The sequence below is a fragment of the Anabrus simplex genome, chromosome 14 (assembly GCF_040414725.1).
Source record: "Anabrus simplex isolate iqAnaSimp1 chromosome 14, ASM4041472v1, whole genome shotgun sequence".
NCBI lineage: Eukaryota > Metazoa > Arthropoda > Insecta > Orthoptera > Tettigoniidae > Anabrus > Anabrus simplex.
Window position 1 is genome coordinate 69,945,395 of NC_090278.1, and position 26,281 is coordinate 69,971,675.

Sequence of the window (26,281 nt, forward strand, 5' to 3'; positions counted from 1 at the left end):
TGCCTAGTAGCAGTCAACAATGTAACTATTTAAATTTTACTCTGTGTGGCCAACAATATTGTAAGTAAAGAAAAAGGCTGCCAATACAAAATAAGAAATTTATTACGTCTAATACCGACCGGGGGTGAGGAGGGTGTACTTCATGCCCACTCGTGACTGAATGACTCTGTGCCATTCAGACAGTCACACTTAGCAAATCAACTACACCACTCGGCGTCATTGTTAGTAACAAGAAATAAAGTTCATAGGAAAGGAATATATTTATGACAAACCATGCTTCCTATATTTAAGCGAATATTACAACATCCGAATTGAGCATTGATCAGTTAAAGTATTGCTTTTGGTAGCAGGGAAGGCACTATAAAAAGGATCTGGAATATCTTGAAAGGTAATATGCATTATCAAAGACTCCTTAACCATTCTACCCCCACCTTTATGTTTCATAATTGTTCACCTGGACCACTTTGTGTGATAATCCACTATGAATGTGTTGCATTCCGTAAATTCCAAGCAGTTTTTTATTTCTGCATACAAATAGTTTATTTTTTCAAGTTCTAATATTACTTCTACTAGCGGTTTTGTTTTTGTAAAATTCAGGGTCCTTTTTGTCACATACAGTACGTGTGCTGACATTCTTGTGAAAATAAATATATGATAGAGGTATGACAAACTGTTATTTTTATGTAACTGCTACATCTGTCACTGATACGATAAAGTAACAGATAAAAATAACGTCCAACGTTACTCACCTTTTATTGGTCACAGCCTGGTCACGGCTTCAAGCTTGTCTGTGTTGTGAAGTCTCGTTCATTCACTCGCACAAGCGCGCACCCGTCACTACACTGTTGAAAGTCGGTGCAGCAAAACACGCATTCCTATTCGCTATAAAGTTTACGAGAGGCAGACAAGGGATGAAATAAGAAGCAAAATAGCGTCTTTTCTGAAATCTAGAGGGGTGAGTTTGACAATGCCCCGATCAAGGATGGAAGACAAGAAAACATGATGATCTGTCTGCTAAATTTCGACACAAACCGGTACAAGGGGATCGATTAAGTAAAATGAAGTAATGTTATCTGTAATATCAATATGGAAAGTTAGCATACTAATTTATTTATGCCACAAGAAGCATTATACGGGTAAAACTTATAATACTATTATAATGTGCGCGATGTCTGTTATCTGCGTACTATCTGAACTCTGAAGGTCACATTCTGTGTCTGTAAGCTGCTACTGTAGTGACGGTTCCCACTTCCCAGTTACTGTTTTCACTAGTACGTTATTTTGTTGTCGTTACTCGGTAACCTGTTATTTTTGTCCTCGTTACATTTGTAACAGTGACAGACATGTAACTGTGACAAAGTAACTGCTACGTTATTTTTCAGCCATCTCTAATATATAGGAAGAAATAGGTACAAAGTACACCCCCCCCCCCTCCCCGCGCGTTGGTTTTCCTTGGGTTAAACCATTAGGAAAAGAAGCACGATTTGTTCCTGGATGATTTCAGACAATAGAGTAAAAATAAATTTAAAAAAAGCAATGTTATTTCCGTACAGGCCCCGAAGGCGCTTGGAGGGGTGGAAGGTAAAGGCTTCCACTATCCGTAACCTCGCACTTGATGGAGTAGTGTGGTTAGCTCTACGCCCGGCCGCCTTCGCTCCCAGGAATTAACCTGGTACTCATTTTTGGTGTAGGCTGAGTGAACCTCAGGGCCATGTGCACCTCCGGAAGTGGAAATCTCGTTTCTTAAATTGTACGACTTCCTGACGGGGATTCGAACCCACGTCCTTCCGGGCGAACCGAGCACGCCTTTACCGTCTCGGCCAGGCGGTCCCTCAAGACAAGAGCGTAGTGATACGAAAATGCTGCAAATTTTGGGCTGTGGAAAAACAGGGTAGCGTGATTAGCTGCCACCCCCGGAGGTCCGGGTTCGATTCCCGGCTCTGCCACGAAATTTGAAAAAGTGGTACGAGGGCTGGAACGGGGTCCACTCAGCCTCGGGAGGTCAACTGAGTAGAGGTGGGTTCGATTCCCACCTCAGCCATCCTCGAAGTGGTTTTCCGTGGTTTCCCACTTCACCTCCAGGCGAATGCCGGGATGGTACCTAACTTAAGGCCACGGCCGCTTCCTTCCCTCATCCTTGCCTATCCCTTCCAATCTTCCCATCCCCCTACTAGGCCCCTGTTCACCATAGCAGCTGAGGCCGCCTGGGCGAGGTACTGGTCATACTCCCCAGTTGTATCCCCCGACCAAGAGTCTGGAGCTCCAGGACACTGCCCTTGAGGCGGTAGAGGTGGGATCCCTCGCTGAGTCCGAGGGAAAAGCCGAACCTGGAGGGTAAACAGATGATGATGATGATGATGGAAAAACAGGGAGTAATGGGACCTACAACAGTACAAACCCGGAATATTTCGAACTATCAGTGGAGAAATTGACTGGAATGCCATTAGTATAAGCATAAACTTGAATAGAGTTCATAGAATGGAGATAAAGTTGGAATTCAAGAGGACTAACTGGGGAAAACACTCTTGTATACAATGAGACATTAAGGACTGGAATAATTTATCAATGGATTTGTTTGGTAAATTTTCAATTTCTTTGAAATCACTGAAGAAAAGACAGCTCTAAGTGCAGAGTTAATGGCGATTGACTGAATGCAGAGCGAACATTCATAAAGTAGATACAACAATGAGTGTAGGTAATCAAGATCAAGGCCTGGAACATCACCAGAGCATAACGACACGATTGTTCATCAGTTTAAGGATCTTATCTTCTCCAGTCCCACTGCCCTTTCACGTCAATAGCTATAAATAGAATCTTATCACTGACCAACAGTAGATCATTTATAAAAGCTTTTTGAGCACCCTCGATTCTTATCTTGGCCATCAAACCACCATAAAAGGGATCTCCGCTCGTTGCTAATGCTCAGTGAATCTGTGTTCATCAGTGTGTGCAGTGTTTGTGCGGAAACACATATTCTCTTCTATTTTGTTTAAAGTTTCATAGAAATATTGTGTGTGTGTGAAAAAATGATGTCGGTGCTTCCCGAGAGTTCTTCATCTCAAACGGCAGCGAAATGTAAATGTTGTAAATGTTGTAAATGTTCTTCACAACAGACTATGGAGAAGGACTTGTCTGTCCTAAAACAACATGTAGCAGCGCTCTTGGGTAGGTAATTTCTGGCTTTAAACAACTATAATTCATTCACTAAATACAGAAAGGGAACATGTCCAGTTTGAACAAATTTGCAGAAATTACTAAGAATATATTATATTCGTTCAGTACTCATTAAATGGTCCGCCTCTGTGGTGTAGTGGTTAGCGTGATTAGCTGCCACCCCCGGAGGCCCGGGTTCGATTCCCGGCTCTGCCACGAAATTTGAAAAGTGGTACGAGGGCTGGAACGGGGTCCACTCAGCCTCGGGAGGTCAACTGAGTAGAGGTGGGTTCGATTCCTTCCTCAGCCATCCTGGAAGTGGTTTTCCGTGGTTTCCCACTTCTCCTCCAGGCAAATGCCGGGATGGTACCTAACGGCCGCTTCCTTCCCTCTTCCTTGTCTATCCCTTCCAATCTTCCCATCCCTCCACAAGGCCCCTGTTCAGCATAGCAGGTGAGGCCGCCTGGGCGAGGTACTGGTCATTCTCCCCAGATGTATCCCCGACCCAAAGTCTGAAACTTCAGGACACTGCCGAGTCCGAGGGAAAAGCCAACCCTCGAGGGTAAACAGATTCATCCATGAGATGCCGCATATATCCTAAACTATTGGCCGTGCATATTAGGATGGAATCCAAAGTTACCAAAGGGAGTAACAGGTATGCTCTAGAATACACAACAGTTTTGCCATGAAATTTGAATAAACATCAGGGGCTTGCTGCCTATAAGAACGCCTACAAGTTATGTTACCCTCGCTACACTACGTAAAAACGGGCTAGACGACACATCACTACCCAAATTAGTTCGCCTTCTAACTTCTTGTTATTTGAGTCATCAGTCCATATACTGCAGCTCTCCATGCCATCCTATCCGGTGCTAAACTTTTCATTTCTACGTAACTGCTGCATCCTACATCCGCTCTAATCTGCTTGTCATATTCATACCTTGGTCTAGCCCTACTGTTCTTACCGCCTACAGTTTCATTGCTATCTCTTCTTCTAATCGAATTTAGCCAAATCGATCTTCTCTCACCAATTCGATTCAGTACATCTTCACTCGTGATTCGACCTATCCGTCTCACCTTCAGCATTCTTCTGTAAAACCACATTTCAAAAGCTTCTATTCTCTTTCTTCCTGAGCTAGTTATCGTCCATGTTTCACTTCCATATAATGTCACGCTCCAGAGGAAAGTCTTCGAAAACATCTTTCTAATTCCTTTATCAATGTTTGAAGTAAGCAAGTTTCTTTAATTAAGAAAGGCCTACCTTGCTAGTGCTAATCTGCATTTTATCTCCTCCTGCCATCGTCAATTATTGTACTACCCAAGTAAGAATATGCATCGACTTCCTGTAAGACTTAATTTCCTAATGAAATATTTCCTGCATCATCTGACTTCGTTCGAATGCGCTCCATTACTTTTGTTTTGGAATAATTTATTTTCGTCTTATACTCGTTTCCCTAGACCAGGGCCTCTCAGGGTGCATGCACTGTGCACGGTGCAAAAGACGACTTCGCTTGGTTGACCAGAGTGCAGACGCCCGACTCCTCTATTTGGAGCAATAGCGCTTCCTCTCTCTTTCCTCACGCCTGTCTCGCTCTCTCACCCTGTCTCCCTGTTCCGCACTTGCTTCGTAGCGCTCCAAATCCGAGTTGAATTGCGCCGAGTAGAGCCGAGCTTAGCCGAGTAGCCCAGAGACGAAGCATTGGTCCGAACCAAGCAGAGCGGCACCGATGTATAGTGCACGGAGCTCTTGCGCCTCGATTTGCACGCGTGAGATTTTGGGCGTTTGAGAGCCCCTGCCCTAGACTCTGTCCGTACCATTCAACAATTTCTCCAGATCTTCTGTAGACCCAGATTCAACAGCATCATCAGTAAATCTCGAAGTTATGATTTCCTCCCTTGGGATTGTAATTTCTTTTCCAAATTCCTCTTCGACTTTTTAACCACATGTTCTATGTAAACATTAAAGGGAGAAGGGAGAAACTGCAGCCTCTCCTCGCTTTTTCTGAATTGCTGCTGCTTTTTTCAAAGCCCTCGATTCTTATCTCTGCAGACTAATTTCTGTACATACTGTAGATAATTCTTCTTTTTCGAAGTCTGATCCCGATCTCAAAATACCTTGGTCCAATCATTGTTATTGAATGCCTTTTCCAGATCTACGAACGTCATGTAATTCGACCCTCTAAGATCCGGCATAAAGTGGGGCTTGCTACACGTGTTTCTACGTTTTTCTTGAAGCCAAACTGACCTTACACCAAATCAGCTTCAACTTGTCTTTTCATCCCTCTGTAAATAATAAGTGTTAACATTTTTCAGGCGTGAGCTACTAAACTAATGTAATTAATTATGGAAAAACAACCATTACGCATAATTACAATAATAGCACTGTAAGGTACAGAGTTTAGAATTATATCAGATGTAGTGTACAGGGCCAACGGCCGTAGCCGTGTTGAAACACCGGATCCTGTGAGATCTCCGAAGTTAAGCAACATTGGGCGTGGTCAGGAGTAGGATGGGTTGCCACGCGATGTTGGTGGGGGGTAAGGGAATGGAGGAGCGGAAAGGAACTGGCCACCCTACCGCACGTAAACTCCGGCTCAGGAACACCTCTGCGGAGGCTCGGACCTGCCTTCGGGCAGAATAACCCTTACCTTACCTAGTGTACAGGAACAGTGCCTCGAGAGTTCTCCGCCCTCATGTATTATTGAAATCTGTGACACTAGCGCGGACTCGAACACAGAGTTTTATATGGCTGCCACCCTCTTTTCTTCGTGTCTTTATGAGCATTTCCTTATCTCTCCTTCAAGTCACGATTTGCAATTCTCTTTTGAATTTGACGTTTTTCTTTCTTTCTTAATCTGTTTACCCTCCAGGGTCGGTTTTTCTCTCGGACTCGGCGAGGGATCCTATGTCTACAGCCTGAAGGGCAGTGTCCTGGAGCGTGAGACATTTGGTCGGGGATACATCTGGGGAGGATGACCAGTACCTTGCCCAGGGGGCCTCACCTGCTATGCTGAACAGGGGCCTCGCAGGGGTATGGGCAGATTGGAAGGGATAGACAAGGAAGAGGGAAGGAAGCGGCCTGGCCTTAAGTTAGGTACCATCCCAGCATTTGTCTGGAGGAGAAGTGGGAAGCCACGGAAAACCACTTCCAGGATGGCTGATCTGGGAATCGAACCCACCTCTACTCAGTTGACCTCCCGAGGCTGAGTGGACCCCGTTCCAGCCCTCGTACCTCTTTTCAAATTTCGTGGTAGAGCCGGAAATCGAACCCGGGCCTCCGGGGGTGGCAGTTCTTAAGATTATTACAGAAAGGACAGTAGCTTATCAGCTGCTCCTACACAGTTCACAAGAGAAAAGCATACTTTTTGTCACAAAGTACATTTGTGACCTTTTCCCACACTGCATCCGGGCTGTATTTCTTATTGTTCACATTTCATCACTGATGCACCATCAATCTTTCTGTAGACGAGATCCAAGGCAGGAACAAATACAGTATCTCTTCTAAACAAATGTTCGTGTACCTCACAATAACCTTTTCTGTTCCAGCAAGTCTTGCTGCTATGAGCGCAGGAATTGCTATTGGGTGGACTGCCCCAGCACTGCCTCTCCTGCAAGCAGAAGAACCTGCAGAAAACGTTCCGCTACGTGTCAGCGTTGACGAGGGCTCATGGATCAGCAGCCTGCTGCCACTGGGCGCACTTTTCGGGGCCATGCCCGCTGGACTCATGGCCGACTGGATGGGGCGCAAGAAAGCTATTCTCTCTCTGGCATTCCCTTATACCTTAGGATGGTTGCTGATTCTCTTCGCTGATGAAACTGTAAGCATTGAAATTAACAAAAATATGAAAAATATAATTTAAAGAAATAATCGATCTTTAACAATTAAAAGGTCATACCTAAAACTAGGGTTTCGGCCTTCCTATGGACATGCTCAGTTAGATTCTATTAAATATTTGAATCACATTACAGTGACGCGTTAAAATATGACATACACATTGAAACATTTGTGTACAAATTAAAATAGTTAGGCTCATTATTCTATAAACAATGTTTGACTGGTGCTTGCCTGCTTACTTAAAACTTTGTAAAAAGAAGTCCGTGGATTAACGCATATGATATACAGATTATAGGCTATAGAGGATATAGTACATATTAAAACATTATATACAAAATTAATTAAATGGTCACATTATTCTATAAAAATGGTGTGGTTGTCGTTTACTTGTTTAGAAAAGCTCTTGGATGAATAAACTTCGTCATAAATTCTGCTGAAGAGACGGACACTTATAATAAACAAATTCTAGGGTAACTGCCAGTTGAAGATGCAATCTCTGCTGTATTACGTTCTTAAACAATGTGCAATTATTATTATTATTATTATTATTATTATTATTATTATTATTATTATTATTATTATTATTATTATTATTATTATTATTATTATTATTATTATTATTATTATTATTTCATTTGCGAATTGGCCACTTAGGATCACGCTACAGTTTCAGTTGTAAGCAGTCTAGCCTATGCTGGCAACTTGGTCTTAATGGCAGATTGTGCCGAAAGCCTGCGGTCTAATATCTTGGAACTTGAAAATAGGTGCAATGAGTATGGCATGAAAATTAGCCTTTCGAAGACTAAATTGATGTCAGTAGGTAAGAAATTCAACAGAATTGAATGTCAGATTGGTGATACAAAGCTAGAACAGGTCGATAATTTCAAGTATTTAGCATGTGTGTTCTCCCAGGATGGTAATATAGTCAGTGAGATTGAATCAAGGTCTAGTAAAGCTAATGCAGTGAGCTCGCAGTTGCGATCAACAGTATTCTGTAAGAAGGAAGTCACCTCCCAGACAAAACTACAGTATCTTTACATCGGTCTGTTTTCAGACAAATTTGCATTACGAGAGCGAAAGCTGGGTGGACTCAGGATATCTTATTCATAAGTTAGAAATAACAGACATGAAAGCAGCGAGAATGATTGCTGGTACAAACAGGTGGGAACAATTGCAGGAGATTACTCACAATCAGAATTAGGAGATAAAGGCTAAGTTAGGAATGAACTTGATAGATGAAGCTGTACGCATAAATTGGGTTCGGAGGTGGAGTCATGTGAGGCGAATGGAAGAAGATAGGTTACCTAGAAGAATAATGGACTTTGTTATGGAGGGTAAGAGAAGTAGAGGGAGACCAAGACGTCGATGGTTAGATTCAGTTTCCTACAATTCAAAGATAAGAGGTATAGAACTAAATGACGCCACAACACTAGTTGCAAATAGATGATTGTGGCGACATTTAATACATTCACAGAGACTTGCAGACTGAATGACGAAAGGCATAACGGTCTATAATGATGATGTATGTATGTTTGTCTGAAGTTTCCTCTTCCTCCAGTGCTCCTTCATATAGGGCGCTATGCTGTTTCCTCTGTTCATCCATCCAGCCTCTTTCCCTCTTTGCAGTTCTTTCGACTTGAAACCCTTCCAAATTTTGAATCATGGTACGAATTTTTTCCTGTCTAACATCTGAATTTCCTGGATTATTATTATTATTATTATTATTATTATTAATATTATAATATGAATAGGACAGGACCAGGCTGATGTAGAGGAGCTATATTTCTGCTTCATCACTTACAGATTGTCCTCGTGTACGTTGGCCGGTTCTTGTGCGGTTTGGCAACCGGCGCCACCACAGTGCTAGTCCCCCAGTACAACGAAGAGATAGCTGAAGACGCCATCCGGGGGGCGCTCGGAATCTACATGGACTTCATGCTCTGCAACGGAGTGACGCTCATCAACATCTTCGGGGCCTACCTCAGCTACACCTGGTTTACCATCGCCTCCTGCATCGCGTCCGCCATATTCTTGTTCACCTTCGTGTGGGTCCCCGAGTCCCCCGTCTATCTCATCATGAAGGACCGCATGGAGGAAGCTACGGAGGCTCTAAGCTGGCTTAGGCAAGGGAAACGATCTTACGATGTTCAAGAAGAACTTCGGTATCTACAAGTAAACTTAATCTCGCAGTCTGACGATCAGGAACCAAGACCGTTCTGTGACATGCTAATGAGAATTTTGAACAAACTCTCTTTCAAATCGAGAACATTCAGGACTGTATTCATTGTCTACGGTCTGATGGTGTTCCAAATTGTTGGAGGTATCGACGCTGTGCTCTTTTACACGGTCGATATATTCAATGATGTTGGTAGCGATTTGTCAAGTAACGTATCGAGCATCATCGTCGCAGTATGTCAATCTGTGTGTAATCTCATTTCAGCGTTTTACGTGGACTCTCTTGGCAGAAGACCAATGCTGCTGATATCCGCCTTCATCACAGCCGTGTGCCACGCAGCTTTGGCAATATACTTCTACTTCAAAGGTAGTGGGATTGACATGGAATCCTGGTCGTGGATTCCGGTCGTAGCTTTGATCCTGTTTGTAATCGGGTTCACCGTCGGGTTCAGTCAGTTGCCATGGCTTATGATGGCCGAACTGGTACCCACTAGAACTAAAACGTGGGTCAATGCGGGTGCTGTAACTCTCAATTGGACGATGGTGTTCGTCATAACCAAAGACTTTCCAGATATGGTGCAGTATTTGGGTAACGATGTTACTTACGGCCTGTTCTCCTGTATGTGCGTCATGAGTTTCGTATTCGTCGCCATCTGGGTGCCGGAGACGAAGGGTAAGTCGCGAGAGGAGATACAAGAAGCTCTCAGCATCAAAAAGAAGGTGACAAGTAGCAAGGGAGATTTTGCTTAGTCTGCTTGCATACTCAGCTTCATTTGTATTTTGGATATGAAAATACATTGAAAGCTTGTCCGTGGACATTAGTAAACAGTCCTTTCTGATTTACTGGTGAGCAGCGTACACGCCCTTAGCAAGTCTCAAGTATAAGAGATGATGAGGCCTAAGTAGGTCTAACTGTGTGGGTATCGGGCACTGTTAATGAGGCTGGCGATCAACGACAGGAAATTCCCTCGACTCTCTAGGGCAATTACTTGTCAATTTCAACGTTCCGATTACCAATACCACAGTCAACTCTTATATGGAGGAATCCGACCCAGAATTCTCTCTAAACAAATTACGATACCTGGTACTCATTTCTTCCTGACAGGCAAGACATAATAAGCAATTTCCTGTCTCAAAAAATCCACCTACGTTAGGCGGGATCGAACCGTAATCCTTGACGTTAGAGGTGGTGACTGGTGGTGAGATTATTATGCTAACAGGAAGTACATCTGTGCAACAATCTTCTATTAACAATAATCAGAGGTAAAAATTGTAAAAAGGAGGTATTGGCCAGAGAAAGGTCACGAAGGGCATGAAAATTAAAGACTCCATAGGCCTCGAATGCACACATATCTTCGGGGTCAGAAAAGAATAAGATTTGACCGAGAGAAGTCGGGTAGGATAGAAAAAGTGAAGAGCCTGGTACAAGTAAGTAGAAGCAATGTCAGGAGTTAGGTAAACGCCCCGTGGTTGCCAACCTACTCTCCGAAGTTAAGAGTACCTGGGACCTTCGGTAAATTCTCAACCGTACAAAGTATTCCAGATTCCATTTCACTAAATCACAATAATCTCGTTTTAGAATTTGCATATTTAATCATTTACCAAATTCTTAAACGTTCTCTCTTGAAAGTCATCTCACAATGTTTGAAATTTTAGTCCAGGAATTCAGTAGAAAGAACTTAAAACTGTATTACTGAACAAACTTACTGTGATGAAGCGCTTGATTGTTCAAAATAGGAAATGGTTTGTCATGCTCGAGAGAGTTACATGGTCTTCAACCATTATGGAAGCTAGCATGACTATGAGTATTGTTTGACAATGCATGACCTTGTAATATCCTATATCAGTTCATTCTTTGAAAAAAATCTCTACTATGTATGTACTGTGCAAAAAGCCAGTGAAGGTTTTCTTTAATAATAAACGGAAGGACAGAAGGAATTTGAAATTACTTAATCTGGTCTAGTAAACTTATGGGAGATGCCAACATTTCTCTACTGATTTATATGTATTAGCTGCAGAAGTTTCCGAGGTAGAAGCAGTTAATTTTGGTTTGTTGGATTGTTTGTTTGTATGGTTCCATGAGATATTCAAATTCCACAAACATCTGACGTAGGCTATGTATATTGATGTACTAAAACTATGGAAGGTTAGATCTTAGATTAGGTTCACCTTGTACCAGCTGAGCAGATATTAAGTTTCCCGTGCGTGTAGTGAATTGTTGTATCGGCCGTGCAGCCTGTAATCACGGCCAGACGGCAACACGAGTCCACGCCTTACCGAAGTACATAGAGTCACTGGCTAATAATATTATAAAGTACTGGTACTTAAGAGAGAAGTAATTTCACAACCAGTTTACATCATCTTGTGAAGCTTAAATTCAGTACATTTGGACTGTATAAAAGTTAAAAAGTATTAGCAAAATGGACTAAGTTATTGTGTAAGAGAACCAATCTGTATAATATATGTCTATCTTTACAATATCCGTCTCGAGATATTACAGTGATCTTTGAGATTCATGTTGTAATAAGTAAATTATTAGTTCTGTTTTTCTTAATAAATGATTTGTAATTGTATTTAGTTTTAGTATAATTTTGTTTTGTATGCACATGTTTTTATAATGTTAAGAAATAAATTAAATTTTTAAATAAGACATTTCTAATTTTTTTCCCCGTTTGTGTATGCCAAATCAATTACATCAGTCAAAGTCACTGATCTCTGTTTAGGGCTGTCACACTGCTGGCAGATTTCCTATCATTTCTTTACTTACTCGATTCTTAAATTATATCAAAGAATTTGGAATTTTATCAAACATCTCCCTTGGTAAATTATTCCAGTCCGTGACATTCCTCTTTCTATCAATAAGTATTTTCCCGTGGCGGTTCGTGCATGAAGGGCTTTTGGGCGCCGCCCCGCCGCCTTTTCAAAAGCATTTAACGTTATCTCACTCTGTAAATGATCAGATAAAGAGATGGACAAATGTAGCTAAGTTGAACTTACGTGATGTGATATTCAGTTATACAGTGTTATCTTTAATATTTCTGCTGTAAACATTTTGTTTTTCAATTTTCAAGAAAATTGCAAAGGCTTTCAGTCCGTGGCTGCTGTCCAGCAAGCTCGATGTTTTCTCTTTAGTCGTGAGGCGCTCGGACAGTGGCAGCAGAGCCCTGAGTAGGTCCTCAGATTTTGCTAATGTGCGGGGTGTGGGAGGAGCCTGTAAGGACGACGTGGGCTCGTCAGGGGAAAGAAGAGTGCAGGCGGGTGTAAGCGCTGAACGGCGGAGCCCTTAGCAACATTGCCAACCAATTTAAAATGTACCTAGGCTTTTCCCCCACATTTTATATTAATTGTTGTTAGAGATTAATTCAAAACTATTTTACAAAACAATGAATTCCATTATGCTAACTATTTAAACAATTAACTTCTATAAAGAAGCTAAAATAAAGATTCAAAATATAACCGTAACGTGACGTTACTATTTGTAGGATGGTCAAATTGTTAAATACGTTGTCATGCTTTGAAATTTGAGCAAGGAGATAGAAATTCTGGAGTGCACTGTTTATTTGTTTTCATGAATGTTGTTATTATCAATTGTGATTGTGATCAGTGAAACAGTGCAGTGCCATAATGGTCTGGATTGCATTAGCTGTTAACCTGTTAATTAATGTGTGTGCATAAATGCCACTTTAGTGTAGTTAATTAATTAATTAATTAATTAATGTTGTAGTGCAGCCAGTGTCATCGGATTATTATTATTATTATTATTATTATTATTATTATTATTATTATTATTATTATTATTATTATTATTATTCATCTAAAAGTATCGTGGTGCTGGTTAGTGAAAACTCGATCGATTTGGGAGGGGGACGAGATGGCGGCAAAGCCCTGCCAGAGTGAAATGTCACGAACCATCACTGGTATTTTCCCCAATTTGTCCTCTTGAATTCCAGCTTTATCTTCACGTTATGATCTTCCCTAATTTTGAAAGCTCCCAAGCCAACTCTCCACTGACAGTTCGGAACATACCGCTTAGTCGAGCATCTCGTCTCTTTACTCCCAAGTCTTCCCAGCTTGAAGTGGAAGGTAACGAACAGAAAAAAACCTGGGCGTGTATCCTATAATATCTTAAGGATTCAACGTACTGCCCATCCTGGCAATGTTAATATCCTCACTTTTAGGTACGTTCAGATTAAAAGTGTTTAAACGTACAGATTTAAAATGTCGCTGCCTTAAAGATTAAATTCCTGACTGTTCAATAATGCGTTTGGTTTTGAGTTTCCTCGAACTGTCAATTAAGGATTTTCACAGGGTTTAAAATTTAAGTAAACATTTTAGGGTTGTTTTTCCTTGATCACATAATATTATTAGAGTGAAACATAGAGATCAGGTTTACGTACAGCATCTTTAGAAGTACCACCGTAATTCATTCAATTTTAATATCTATATATGTATAAAATAAGAGGTTTTTTTTCTGTACATTGCTCAGAATTTAAAAAAGAATGGCATTTCTGTATCGTCCGTGTCCATAGTAACAAGTAAACGCACTTTTTATTTTTCCGTCATGTCTGTCTGTCTGTCTGTATGTATGTATGTATGTATGTATGTATGTATGTATGTATGTATGTACGGACATCACGAGAAAATGGCTGAAGAGGATTCAATGAAAATGATGAAGTACAATCTAGGCTATAAATATTTTTATTCACGCTGAGTGAAAAAGTAGTTTAGTGGAAGGCCTAAAATGTAATTATGTTATTAATTGTCCTGTCGATAAATACTACATGACTAAAGTCAAATAGAATTGAATTTCCTATCATTTATATCTTCTACATTTTTACCGTACCGGCCTGCGAGTTGGAAGGAGGCGGCCGTGGCTCCAATTAAGGTACAGCCCCAAGCATTTGCCTACTGCGAAAATGGGAAACCACGGGAAACCATCTTAAGGGCTGCCGACAGTGGGGTACGAACCCACTATCTCCCGGATGCAAGCTCACAGCTGCACGACCCTACCCGCACGGCCAACTCGCCCGGCATCTTGTATTAACCCTGACAGAAAAGTAGAACTTTTGTAAATTAGTAATTTATTTAGGGTGGGGAAGTGTGAAGTAATTTACGGATGCAAAGGGGGGCGCAGGCACACAGAGGTTGAGGACCTCTGTTCTAAAGTATAACTCGATACTTCATTCCGACATACTACGTGGTTCATATTCGATGTCAAATCTTACGGCCATCGCCTCAACACAGCCCCGATGAGTTTTTAAAATTCTTTGAATTAACCTGTGCGTCAAACGGTATTCTGCATGCAATTTTCTGTTGCCTCAATATAACAATAACACTGATACAACGATACGATCTGCTTCGGTCTGGCAATATTGTTACACGAAACTTCCACCGTATTTACATTTCATTTTCTATGTTCGTAACTGCCATGGGCTATTCATTTATAAATAAGCAGTGCTCAGGCAAAACCAAACATGTCCATTAGATCCAGTTAGACTTTCCAGAGGAGAGTAAAACGAATATTAACAACTGGATGTGCAACTTTTCAATCATATCTTTATTGACACAACCGGATCCCGTGAAATCTCCGAAGTTAAGCAACATTGGGCGTGGTCAAGATCTGGATGGGTTGCCACGAGCTGTTGATGGGGGTAAGGGAATGGAGGAGCGGAAAGGAATTGGCCACCCTACCGTACGTAAACTCCGGCTCAGGCACACCTCTGTGGAGGTTCGGACCTGCCTTCGGGCAGAATACACCCTTACCTTTATTGACACTGGAAAGCTCTCTGTATAACTGGAACAGATCGGAAATCAATGACAGTTAAATAATCCCAGTGTAAAAATGGACATGTTTTGTTTTGCTCAGAGGATAGTAGGAACTGTGGTTTTTTTTTCGCAGACGCTGGCATGACTTATACCTGCGGAGAGGAAGGATGTCTCGTGATTGAAACTTGGCTTGGTTCGTTCGGACATATGAACATCATTTGCTCGGGGCCACCGCTTAGCTTTAGCTCAGACCTAGATTTTTTAATTACCTTCGATATTAGCAGGATCTGTTCAGTTTTGGTTAGATTTCAGTTCCTAAACGGAGTCAAATGATACTATTGTGACTGAGCGAGTTGGCTGTACGATTAGGGATACCCCGTCTGCCTCACTCTAGTTACGGCCCTGGTTATATCAAGGTGACTGGCGCCAGATTATGGAATTCGTTGCCAGCTCAGGTCAGAGACACCAGCTCGTGATCAAGATTTGAGGTCGTCTGCCGAGATTACCTGTTCAGGACAGCTGTCAGAATGGTTATGAATAAGTGTGAGCCCGAGAACTAATTAGATAGTTTTAAGAGCACGTAATAGGACCTACAACCTGTTTTCCAGTCATTGACCGAATGAATCATATATAGGCTATTAGTACGATGGGGTCGCCACTCCCAAAGTGATTTATTAATGACTGATAGACATGTTTTGTTTTGCTCAGAGGATAGTAGGAACTGTTTCTTTTTTCCGCAGACGCTAGCAAGACTTATACCTGTAAAGTGGAAGGTTGTTTCGTGATTGAAACCGCTTAGCTTTTTCTTTTTTTATGAAACGAGAATGGAGAGTGTTGCTAGAATGAAAGATGACAAGGAAAACCGGAGTACCCGGGGAAAAACCTGTCTCGCCTCCACTTTGTCCAGCACAAATCTCACATGGAGTGACCGGGATTCGAACCACAGTATCCAGCGGTGAGAGGCCGACGCGCTGCCATCTAAGCCACGGAGGCTCTAAGATAAACATATTAGATTTATGTATATCATCATGTATATAGTATTCATTATGTGTTTTAATTTTTTATTTAATTCTTAGAATGTATTACTGCATAATTTCATTCATTGCAGTTATTTAGTAGAGGCTTCCTAGCCGAGGCGGTAAAGGCGTACTCGGTTCGCTCGGTAGGACGTGGGTTCGATTCCCCGACAGGAATTCGGAAAATTTAAGAAACGAGATTTCCACTTCCGGAGGTGCATGTGGCTCTGAGGTTCACCCAGCCTACACCAAAAATGAGTACCAGGTTAATTCCTGGGGGAAAAGGCGGCCGGGCGTAAAGCTAACCACTCTACCCCCATCAAGTGCCGTGGTTAAGGATAGTGGAAGTTTTTACCTTCTACCACTCCAAGGGCCTTCATGGCCTGTATGGAGATGACTTTGCTTTGCAGTTATTTAGTTATATTATTGTGTTTAAACTTGTTATTAAAGCATGTTCTAATTTTCTTTTACCGGGCGACTGGGCCATGCGGTTAGGGGCACACAGTCGTGAGCTTGCATCCGGGAGATAGTGGGTTCGAATCCCACTGTCAGCAGCCCTGAAGATGGTTTTCCGTGGTTTCCCATTTTCACACCAGGTAAATGCTGGGGTTGTACCTTAGTGAAGGCCACGGCCCCTTCCTTCCCATTCCTAGGCCTTTCCTATCCCAGCGTCGCTATAAGCCCTATCTGTGTCGGTGCGGCGTAAATCAAATAGCAAAATAATAATAATAATAATAATAATAATAAAGCAAAGTTATCTCCGTACAGGCCATGAAGGCCCTTGGAGGAGTAGTAGAAGGTAAAAGGTTTCCACCATTCGTAACCTCGGCACGTGATGGGGTGGAGTGGTTAGCTCTACGCCCGACCGCCTTTGCCCCCAGGAATTAACCTGGTACTCATTTTTGGTGTAGGCTGAGTGAACCTCAGGGCCATATGCACCTCCGGAAGTGGAAATCTCGTTTCTTAAATTTTACGACTTCCTGGCGGGGATTCGAACCCACGTCCTTCAGGGCGAACCGAGCACGCCTTTACCGCCTCGGCCAGGCATAATAATAATAATAATAATAATAATTATTATTATTATTATTATTATTATTATTATTATTATTATTATTATTATTATTCTTGCTTACTTTCTTAATCTGCTTACCCTCCAGGGTTTGTTTTTTCCCTCGGACTCAGCGAGGGATCCCACCTCTACCGCCTCAATGGCAGTGTCCTGGAGCGTGAGACACTGGGTCGGGGGATACAACTGGGGAGAATGACCAGTACCTCTCCCAGGCGGCCTCACCAGCTATGCTGAACAGGGGCCTTGGTGGGGGGTGGGAAGATTGGAAGGGATAGGCAAGGAAGAGGGAAGGAAGCGGCCGTGGCCTTAAGTTAGGTACCATCCCGGCATTTGCCTGGAGGAGAAGTGGGAAACCACGGAAAACCACTTCCAGAATGGCTGAAGAGGGAATCGAACCCACCTCTACTCAGTTGACCTCCCGAGGCTGAGTGGACCCCGTTCCAGCCCTCGTACCACTTTTCAAATTTCGTGGCAGAGCCGGGAATCGAACCCGGGCCTCCGGGGGGTGGCAGCTAATCACACTAACCACTACACCACAGAGGCGGATAATAATAATAATAATAATAATAATAATAATAATAATAATAATAATAATAATAATAATAATAATAATAATTTAATTCAAGGTTTCAATATGACTCAGCTTCTAGATGGATGGCAATAGAAGGAGGGAAAATTCAGAAGGTGGAGAGATTTAAATGCTTATTATTACTTAGCGTATGATGCTACAGTTGACAATCGACTATGTACAAGTTCTTAACAGGCACAGAAATGACTCTATATATATAATACATATATAGAAACTGGTCTGGCAGAAAAAAGAAGCAATGGGAGCTCGAGTAAACAAAATGAATTTAGCATACAATAAGATTAATATTTCGACTGATGCAAATTTGAGACATTACCAGGCAGTGATCCACCCTGAAGCCAGAAGGTCTGCACACACGCGGGATGCGGGAGCGGGAGCGAAACCTACAATCCCGCGATCGCTGCGAAGTTCGTCTTTCTGCACACACCAACGCGGGACGCGGGAAGCTGGAGCGGGAGTGAAACTTATTCGCTGCGAAGTTCGTTCAATACGTTACGTCCTCACGTTCTGTTGTTTCCAGGAGTGAATATAGCAGGCGGTGCCGATACTTTCTTTTTAAACATTCTAAAACGGCCTGATCCATAGGTTGTATTAAACTTGTTACGTTAGAGGGCAAAAATAAAGCACTAATTCCATCACATCACATCACATACGAGTCCATGTTCATCTGGATGTGGACCCTGCTTTGTCCAGCAATAAAACTGATTTAATAGGCAGACTTGGTCTCAGTAGAGGGGACCCACAGTACGACGACATGGCGAAAATACGCAGAGAATGAAATGCTGTAGAACAATCACTTTAAATTTACGAAAATAAAAATTGTTTTCGTATATTGTTTTTTTAATACTTCTCCTTTCGTTATTATGAAATTCCTGGCTTTGTTATAATTTCTTCCAATGCCTTGCTTTTATATAATTGCTTGTCGTTAGGTAATTTTTGTTTTCATAACGTCGTTCTCATAGTATTGTAAGAATATACTGTATATGCATCGGGGTATCTCGCAATTGAAATTTCTTTAATAATAATAATAATAATAAAATAATAATAATAATAATAATGGAGCCTCCGTGGCTCAGACGGCAGCGCGTCAGCCTCTCACCGCTGGACGCCGTGGTTCAAATCCCGGTGACTCCATGTGAGATTTTTGCTGGACAAAGCGGAGGCGGGACAGGTTTTTCTCCGGGTACTCCGGTTTTCCCCGTCATCTTTCATTCCAGCAACACTCTCCATTATCATTTCATAGCATTTATCACTCATTAATAAATCACCTTGGGAGTGGCGACCCCATTGGAATAACAGCCTATGTATGTCTCATTCATTACATCCCTGACCCGGTCAATGACTGGAAAACCGGTTGTAGGTTTTCAATAATAATAATAATAATAATAATAATAATAATAATAATAATAATAATAATAACGACCTACGGCGTACTTTTTAATTAATAATAATGTTATTTGTTTTACGTCCCACTAACTAATGTTTAAGGTCTTCGGAGACGCCGAGGTGCCGGAATTTAGTCCCGCAGGAGTTCTTTTACGTGCCAGTAAATCTACCGACACAAGGCTGTCGTATTTGAGCACCTTCAAATACCACCGGACTGAGCCAGGATCGAACCTGCCAAGTTGGGGTTAGAAGGCCAGCGCCTTAACCGTCTGAGCCACTCAGCCCGGCACTCTTTAATTAGACTACCCTTCTTACACCTATACTGCACACCATTTAGCCCTAATAATAATAATAATAATAATAATAATAATAATAATAATAATGCATAACAACAGTGTATTGATAGTTTTAGTATACATCTTACATGTATCTGGAAGTTTACGAACGGAGAAATGTGTGAAAAAAATGTTGTGATAAAATTGAAGAATTGATACCAGGTATACGCAGTTCTTTTCTTATTTCATCCCACAACATATATTTCTTCTGTACGTTACTCATGTCGTAAAGCGTTGGGTGTTTCTTAACGCACTCTATCAACAGTTCAGTCGCCATTGCATCTGTCACAATGAATGCGGGACGCGTGAAAACGCTGCATGCAGCGAACTGAAAATGGTTCGCAGCAATCCCGCCGTGTAGGCGAGAGAGTGACGCACCAGTGTGAATGGATCCATATCCCGCTGTACTCATAATAGTTCGCGACGGGATTGTTCCCGCTCCCGCATCCCGCGTTGGTGTGTGTGTGCAGATCTTTATACACAGCAGAAACTCTTAACCTAGTAAGAACTCGAGTACTTAAGAAAGAAGATTACTCAGTAGTCAGCTCTGATGATGTTTATTTGATTAACTTTATGTATGTGATATTCACTTTAACTTTAAGTATTATTGTAAATTTGGTCTGTTATTTCTTTGAATTCATGTTTAATATTATTAATAAATTATGGTTTAAACTATTTTTATGATTACATTAATTTAATTTTATAGTATTTAGTTACATCATTGTGTTTAAACTTGTTCTTGAACAATGTTATAATTTTCTTTAATTTAAGGTATCAATATTATTCATTAGTTAACTTTGATGATTTTTTGCTATTTCATTCATAATTATTTTATATTTACCGTAATTATTAAATTGAACATAAATTATGTCACTTTTTAATACTAATCTAGTTTGTTATTTATTTAAATATATTAGTAATTTGCATTTTAATTGGAACAATTTTAATTATGAAATGATTTTAGATTGTAAACAAAATGTGCTTGAAAAGAAGACAGGGGCTAGGACCCCAACTTTGCCATTGAACAAGGTACTAATAAATAAATAAATAAATAAATAAATAAATAAATAAATAAATAAATAAATAAATAAATAAATAAATAAATAAATAAATAAATAAATAAATAAATAAATACTCTATTTGTGGAAATAAGTCTAAGTCCCTCATCGGAAACTTAGACTTTCCATTAGGTATGGTCACTGTTGTATTTGCTTTATTTCGCGGCCTTCTGTTTTTGACGGGTGACGGCACATATTTTTTTCATGTCAGAACTGCAGTTTAAGAGTTCTTCTTTGCAAGTATATAATTAGAATGGCTGTCTTGTTCGTAGATACGGAGATATCAGCGTTGCAAAATAGCGTCAATTGTGTGACCGGACCGGTGTTTGAGCGCCCAGCACTGGACCCGAAAGGAAAGGCGTTTTCACGTCAAAAGACAATTCGTATCAACGAATAATGGAGTCAAGAACAATGTTCAAAACTAGTTCCAAACTCAGCCAAAAGAGATCTACTAGCAGGTTATTCACCGCTTGGCGAAACAGTGAGACAAGTGGTTTGTGTAACTTCAAAGATTACTTTTGAAATAAACCTTGTAGATCTCATTCTGTGGCTCCGGCTCCGACTTTACAATGAGACTTTGGATTGTTACGCGCTAAAATGCTTATGAAAAAATAGGCCCTAAAATATATTTTACGGATTTTTAATTTTACGTAATAAGTTATAACAAGCATTTATCAATTTCTAGGGGCCTAAAATAGGCTCTCAAACATAAAAAAATAGGCCATAAAAATTCACTTTATGCAGCTTTAATTTTGCGTGTTAAAACAAGCATTTATCAGTTTCTAGGGGCCTAAAATAGGCTCTAATATATGAAAAAATAAGCTCTAAAATATATTTTTGCAGCTTTAAATTTAAATAACAAAACAAGCACGTATCAATGCCTGGTGCCTAAAATAGGCTCTAATATATGAAAAAATGAGCCCAAAAATATATTTTTGCAGCTTTAATTTTAAGTATCACAACATTTATCAATTTCTAGGTTCCTAAAGTAGACCCTCAAATAACAAAAAAATCGGCCATAAAAATTCACTTTATGCAGCTTTAATTTTGCGTGTTATAACAAGCATTTATCAATTTTTAGGTGCCTAAAATAGGCTCTCAAATATGAAGAAATAGGTCCTAAAAATTTCCCTATTTTAAAAAGCATTTTCTCAATTAAAATGCCATTTTAATTTTGCTAAAATCATTATAACTCTTTAGGGGGGAAATATAACAATTTCAGTCACCTCTCTGCTGCAAAGGTTACAGAATACAATTTTACCATCCGATTAAAGTGGGGAAACACCTGTAACCACTGTTTTAATTAAATACAACTTGGAACCTGAAACTTTCGGCATAATGCACACACTAAACGAACGGAGACACAGAAATGGTCTCAGAGAAGGAAATGAAAAGTTTTTCTTTCATTTTTTCTTTTCCAGCAGGTCATTGGACTCTCTTTCCCACCTCGTGATACACAGCAGACTACGGGTGTGTTTACCGCGGGAGGTTCGGAAGGACTTTCGGGGAGTGTGATTTTACAGCTTCCCTATTTTAAGATTTTGTTAGAAAAATATTTCAAGAATGTACAGTTCGAGATACTGAAAGAGAGTTGGCAAATATTCCAGTTTTAATCGATATAGGGATAAAAATAGAAATTATAGAAATATAGGCAAATATAAGTTCTAACGTCATTTTAGGCAGTTTTTAACCGTGTAAATACAACTTCATTTTTAAGTTTCCTCTTCAGGAACAAAATAGGCTTTTGTTTAAAATCCGAGGTCTAATTATGATAATGGTCAAGTTCATGTAACGAACGAAGTATGCTTCAAGAAGGCAGAGTCTAACAAACTTGATTTACTGAGTTCTGTCTAACTGGAACACCATAATTATTCTCTCTTACGTATTTCTCTCGAGTTCTTCCTCAAGCAATTCGGTAATCTTCCATAGATAAAAGGGAAACAAAACAGTAATCAAAGTTCGTATCACATGGTTCGCAACGTGTAGTCCAACTTCTTAACTGATATCCTTTATCTCGTGTTCATAAGCAGACGACAGACTTCTAAAACTCAACTCACTTGACAACACAACGACCCTGAACATGTGCTTGTTCATTCTTTTGAGTCTTCTGACCGCAGCAAGGAGAAATTCGTCTAGGAATAGTTCTAGAAATTTTGGAAGTACTGAAAAAAAAAAGCATTAATTGAATTTTTCTAAATATAATCAAAAGGAAGATGATAATAATAATAATAATAATAATAATAATAATAATAATAATAATAATAATAATAATAATCTTTCTTTCTTTCTTAATACGTTCACCGTCCAAGGTTGGTTTTTCCGTCGGACTCAGAGACGAATCCCACCTCTACCATCTTGAGGTCAGGGTGCTAGAGCGTAAGACTTTGGATTGAGGATACAACTGGGGAGGAGAACCTGTACCTCGCCCAAGCAGCCTCACCTGCTATGTTGAACAGGGATCTTGAGGAGGATGGGCAGATTGGAAGGGATAGGTAAGGAAGAGGGAAGGAAGCGGCCGTGGCCTTATGTTAGGTACCATCCCGGCATTCGCCTGGAGGAGAAGTGGGAAACCACGAACAACCACTTCAAGGAAGGCTGAGGTGGGAATCGAACCCGGGCCTCTGGGGATGGCACCTAATTACACTAACCACACCAGAGAGGCGGAAATAATAATAATAATAATAATAATAATAATAATAATAATAATAATAATAATAATAATAATAATACATCTTCATTATAGACTGTTATGCCTTTAAACGTTCAGTCTGCAAGCCTCTGTGAATTTACTAAACGCCTCTACAATACTCTGTTTGTAACTAGTTCTGTGGCCTCGTTTAGTTCCATACCTGTTATAACTAAATCATTAGAGACTGAGTCTAACCATCGTAGCCTACGTCTCCCTCTACTACTCTTACCCTCCACAACAGAGTCCATTATTCTCCTAGTTTACTTGTCCTCCTCCATTCGCCTCACATGACCTTACCACTGAAGCCGGTTTAGGCGTACAGCTTCATCCATCCAGTTCAATCTTAATACCCTCCTGCCATTGTTCCCACCTGAGTAGGGGAGACCGGGGCTAGTTGTTACAGGGGCAGGTTGTTACAAACATCTTTTTGAAAAAACCAATAGGAGCAGCGCACCCTTCTCCATATAATGTGTTGACCTTGCCGTCCCTCACAATCCAAGGGAGTCTCTGGCTGCGTGTGGATCTGTGAAATTTTTAAAATGGAAAAGTTTATTTTCGCTGTGTGTTTAGGCAGCGTCTTGCACCTTTCCGATCTTTAACCACGTGATCAAATATACAAGTAAACATATTTTTTCTGTTTGTGATTTAAACCATCAGACATAAGCCTTAGTTTTCTAATGTAAGATAATTCTATCTTTCCTCTGTGATTAACTCTAACACAAAATATAAGATGGCGGCTACTGGGGCTAGTTGTTACTTACCACGCGGGGCACGTTGATACATGTAACGATTCTTCGTGGAACAAGCCTGGCTCAAGTATATCCACAGTTACCATTAGCACAGATAGTCTCAAATTACCAGAAACATTAGAAGATGGAAATTCAGCATTACGGCATGTTTGAGACATAAATAATTTTAGAGGGGCATTTTTTCATATTTATTGTCTTCACTGTAGGCTACGTGAATAAACTTCAGCTCAGACTATTATAAACTAGTAGAGTATTGGTTTTAAATGATGTTAATTAGGTCATAGGGGCAGGTGATAACCTATGATATTAATTGTGTATGTACGCTCAGTCCTAAGCCATAAGCCTGGTTGGATCCTCAACAACTCCGCCATCAGCTGTCATGGATGGCCTAGGCATCACTGAAGAGGCGTACAAGGGAAATGAGGCGTGAGGTAGTTTACCGTTGCTTTCCTCACCGAGCCAGGAGTCACAAACATATCAGTCTGCCAAGCCCACTGAAATGCATGCACCAACAGACCTGATGAGCAACATTTTCACACCATTCATAGCAGGGACTGGCTGCATAAGGAATGACATTACTAGCATCGCTCATACCTCAGTCACTTTCATATTGTCAAAGCCAAGGATAACACTGAACAGATAATTATGTTATATTTAATGAATGGGCTAAACATATTTTGAATATAAAATGAAAATTGTAAATATTTATATTTTCAGTGACATTTTACTCTATGTAACAAAGTGCCCCTCGCATGTAACAACCTGCCCCGCTGTGGGGCATGTTGTTACAGAATACCTAATCTGAAAATAATGTATCTTATTGACAAATGCGTGCATGTTCTAGAATTTTTCAACTGCTATTCTTATGATAAAAGTTTGTTCGTTCTATCAGCAAAATTGAAATTTCATTTACTATTCACCTTAAAATTTAAAAAAATGAAAACCAAAAATTGTAACAACATGCCCCGGTCTCCCCTACACCCAGCTTTCACTCTCGCACAGCAAAGTTTTTTTCTGAAAACACCCTGGGGTAAATATAGTTTTGTCCAAGAACTGAGTTATTTCTTAGAGAATACTGTTGATCGCAACTGTGAGATCACTGGATTACCTTTCCTGCACCTTTATTCAAGCTCGCTTACTACAGTCTATTATCATCCTAAGAGAATACACATCCTAAATACGTGGAATTATCTATCTGTTCCAGCTTTGTATCGCCAATCTGACATTCAATTTTCTTGGATTTCTTACCTGCTAAGAGGCTAATTTTCATACCACACTCACTGCACCTATTTTCAAGTTCCAAGATATTAGATCGAAGTCTTTCAGCATCTTCATCATCATCATCATCATCATTGGTCGTTTTGCTCATTGCTGAGCGTCGAGAACTCATAACTTTATACTTTCTGTGTTGCAGCCTTGACGAGCGGTTTTCAGCTTTTCTTAACATGATCTGAAGACTTAGGCCAGTGATCTTCTTCACCTGATCTAACCATCTACTTGCTGTTCTTCTTCGTGGTCTACTGCCTTCAACTTTGCCTTGCAAAATGTTTATTTTTTCTAAGTTCTCCCCTTCTCTTCTGAAAATGTGGCCAAGGGAAGGGAAGTTACACTCACTCACACGGGAAGATATATATTTGTTGATGCTCAGTTCGTTCAGAATGAAAACATTAGTTCTTCTTTCCGTCCAGGATACACGTAGCATTCTCAGCCAACACCACATCTCAAAGACATCAACTTTACTTTTTCCTCTAGCATTCACGGTCCAGGTCTCACAGTAGTACAAAGAGATTGAGAACACCAATGATTCCACCAAGCGCATCTCCGTAGCTTTTGATGTTGTCCCGTTCTGCCAGATCTTAGTGAGTTTCCGGTTTTTGATCTCTATTTCACAGCTACCCGTGTCATTGATAATCTGTCATTAATACAAAGTTGTCGGCACAGGCCAAATTGCTTAATAAATTTCCACCTAACTGAATCCGCCCTAATTAACAGGATTTGTTTCAGTTCTGTCTTACTGGAACACCATATTCTCTCTAACTTATTTCTATCGAGTTATTCCTCAAGCAATTCAGTAATCTTCCAAAGATAAAAAAACAAAACAAAACAGTAATTAAAACGCGTATCACAAGGCTCAAAACGTGAGGTCCAACTTCTAACTGATATCCCTCAGCTCCTGTTCATAAGCAGGTGATTGACTTCCAAATATAAACTCACTTAACAACACAACGACCCTGAATATGTGCTTGTTCATTCTTATCGAGTATCCCAACAGTGGATCGGCGACATTCATCTAGCCCGATAGTTCCGTGAGTTCACAGACCCATACTGAAATACGTTCTCAATACTTACGAGAGTCGTAAAGGTCCAAACTGGCAAATTTTGACATTTTCACTTTTTTTTAAACATTTGATTCTGTTTAGGCCTAATATGGCATTTTTTCATTCAAATACTTAAATATTTA

At 40.5% G+C, this 26,281-nt stretch overlaps 1 protein-coding gene across 1 annotated transcript; it reads left to right on the forward strand.

The window, feature by feature from the left end:
* Positions 1-3,064: 3,064 nt before the first annotated feature.
* Positions 3,065-11,762, forward strand: LOC136885291 (facilitated trehalose transporter Tret1). Its single transcript, XM_067157799.2, has 3 exons — positions 3,065-3,165; positions 6,700-6,971; positions 8,792-11,762. The coding sequence occupies exons 1-3, from the start codon at positions 3,117-3,119 to the stop codon at positions 9,911-9,913; spliced, it is 1,443 nt and encodes a 480-aa protein (XP_067013900.2). The 5' UTR covers positions 3,065-3,116; the 3' UTR covers positions 9,914-11,762.
* Positions 11,763-26,281: the final 14,519 nt, after the last annotated feature.

Bases quoted from the DNA above. Each gene is read 5' to 3' on its own strand.
- LOC136885291 (XM_067157799.2), top strand. From the start codon at position 3,117: ATGGAGAAGGACTTGTCTGTCCTAAAACAACATGTAGCAGCGCTCTTG. The intron at 3,166-6,699 runs GTAGGTAATTTC...TTTCTGTTCCAG, and splicing joins ACATGTAGCAGCGCTCTTGG to CAAGTCTTGCTGCTATGAGC. The intron at 6,972-8,791 runs GTAAGCATTGAA...CATCACTTACAG, and splicing joins TTCTCTTCGCTGATGAAACT to ATTGTCCTCGTGTACGTTGG.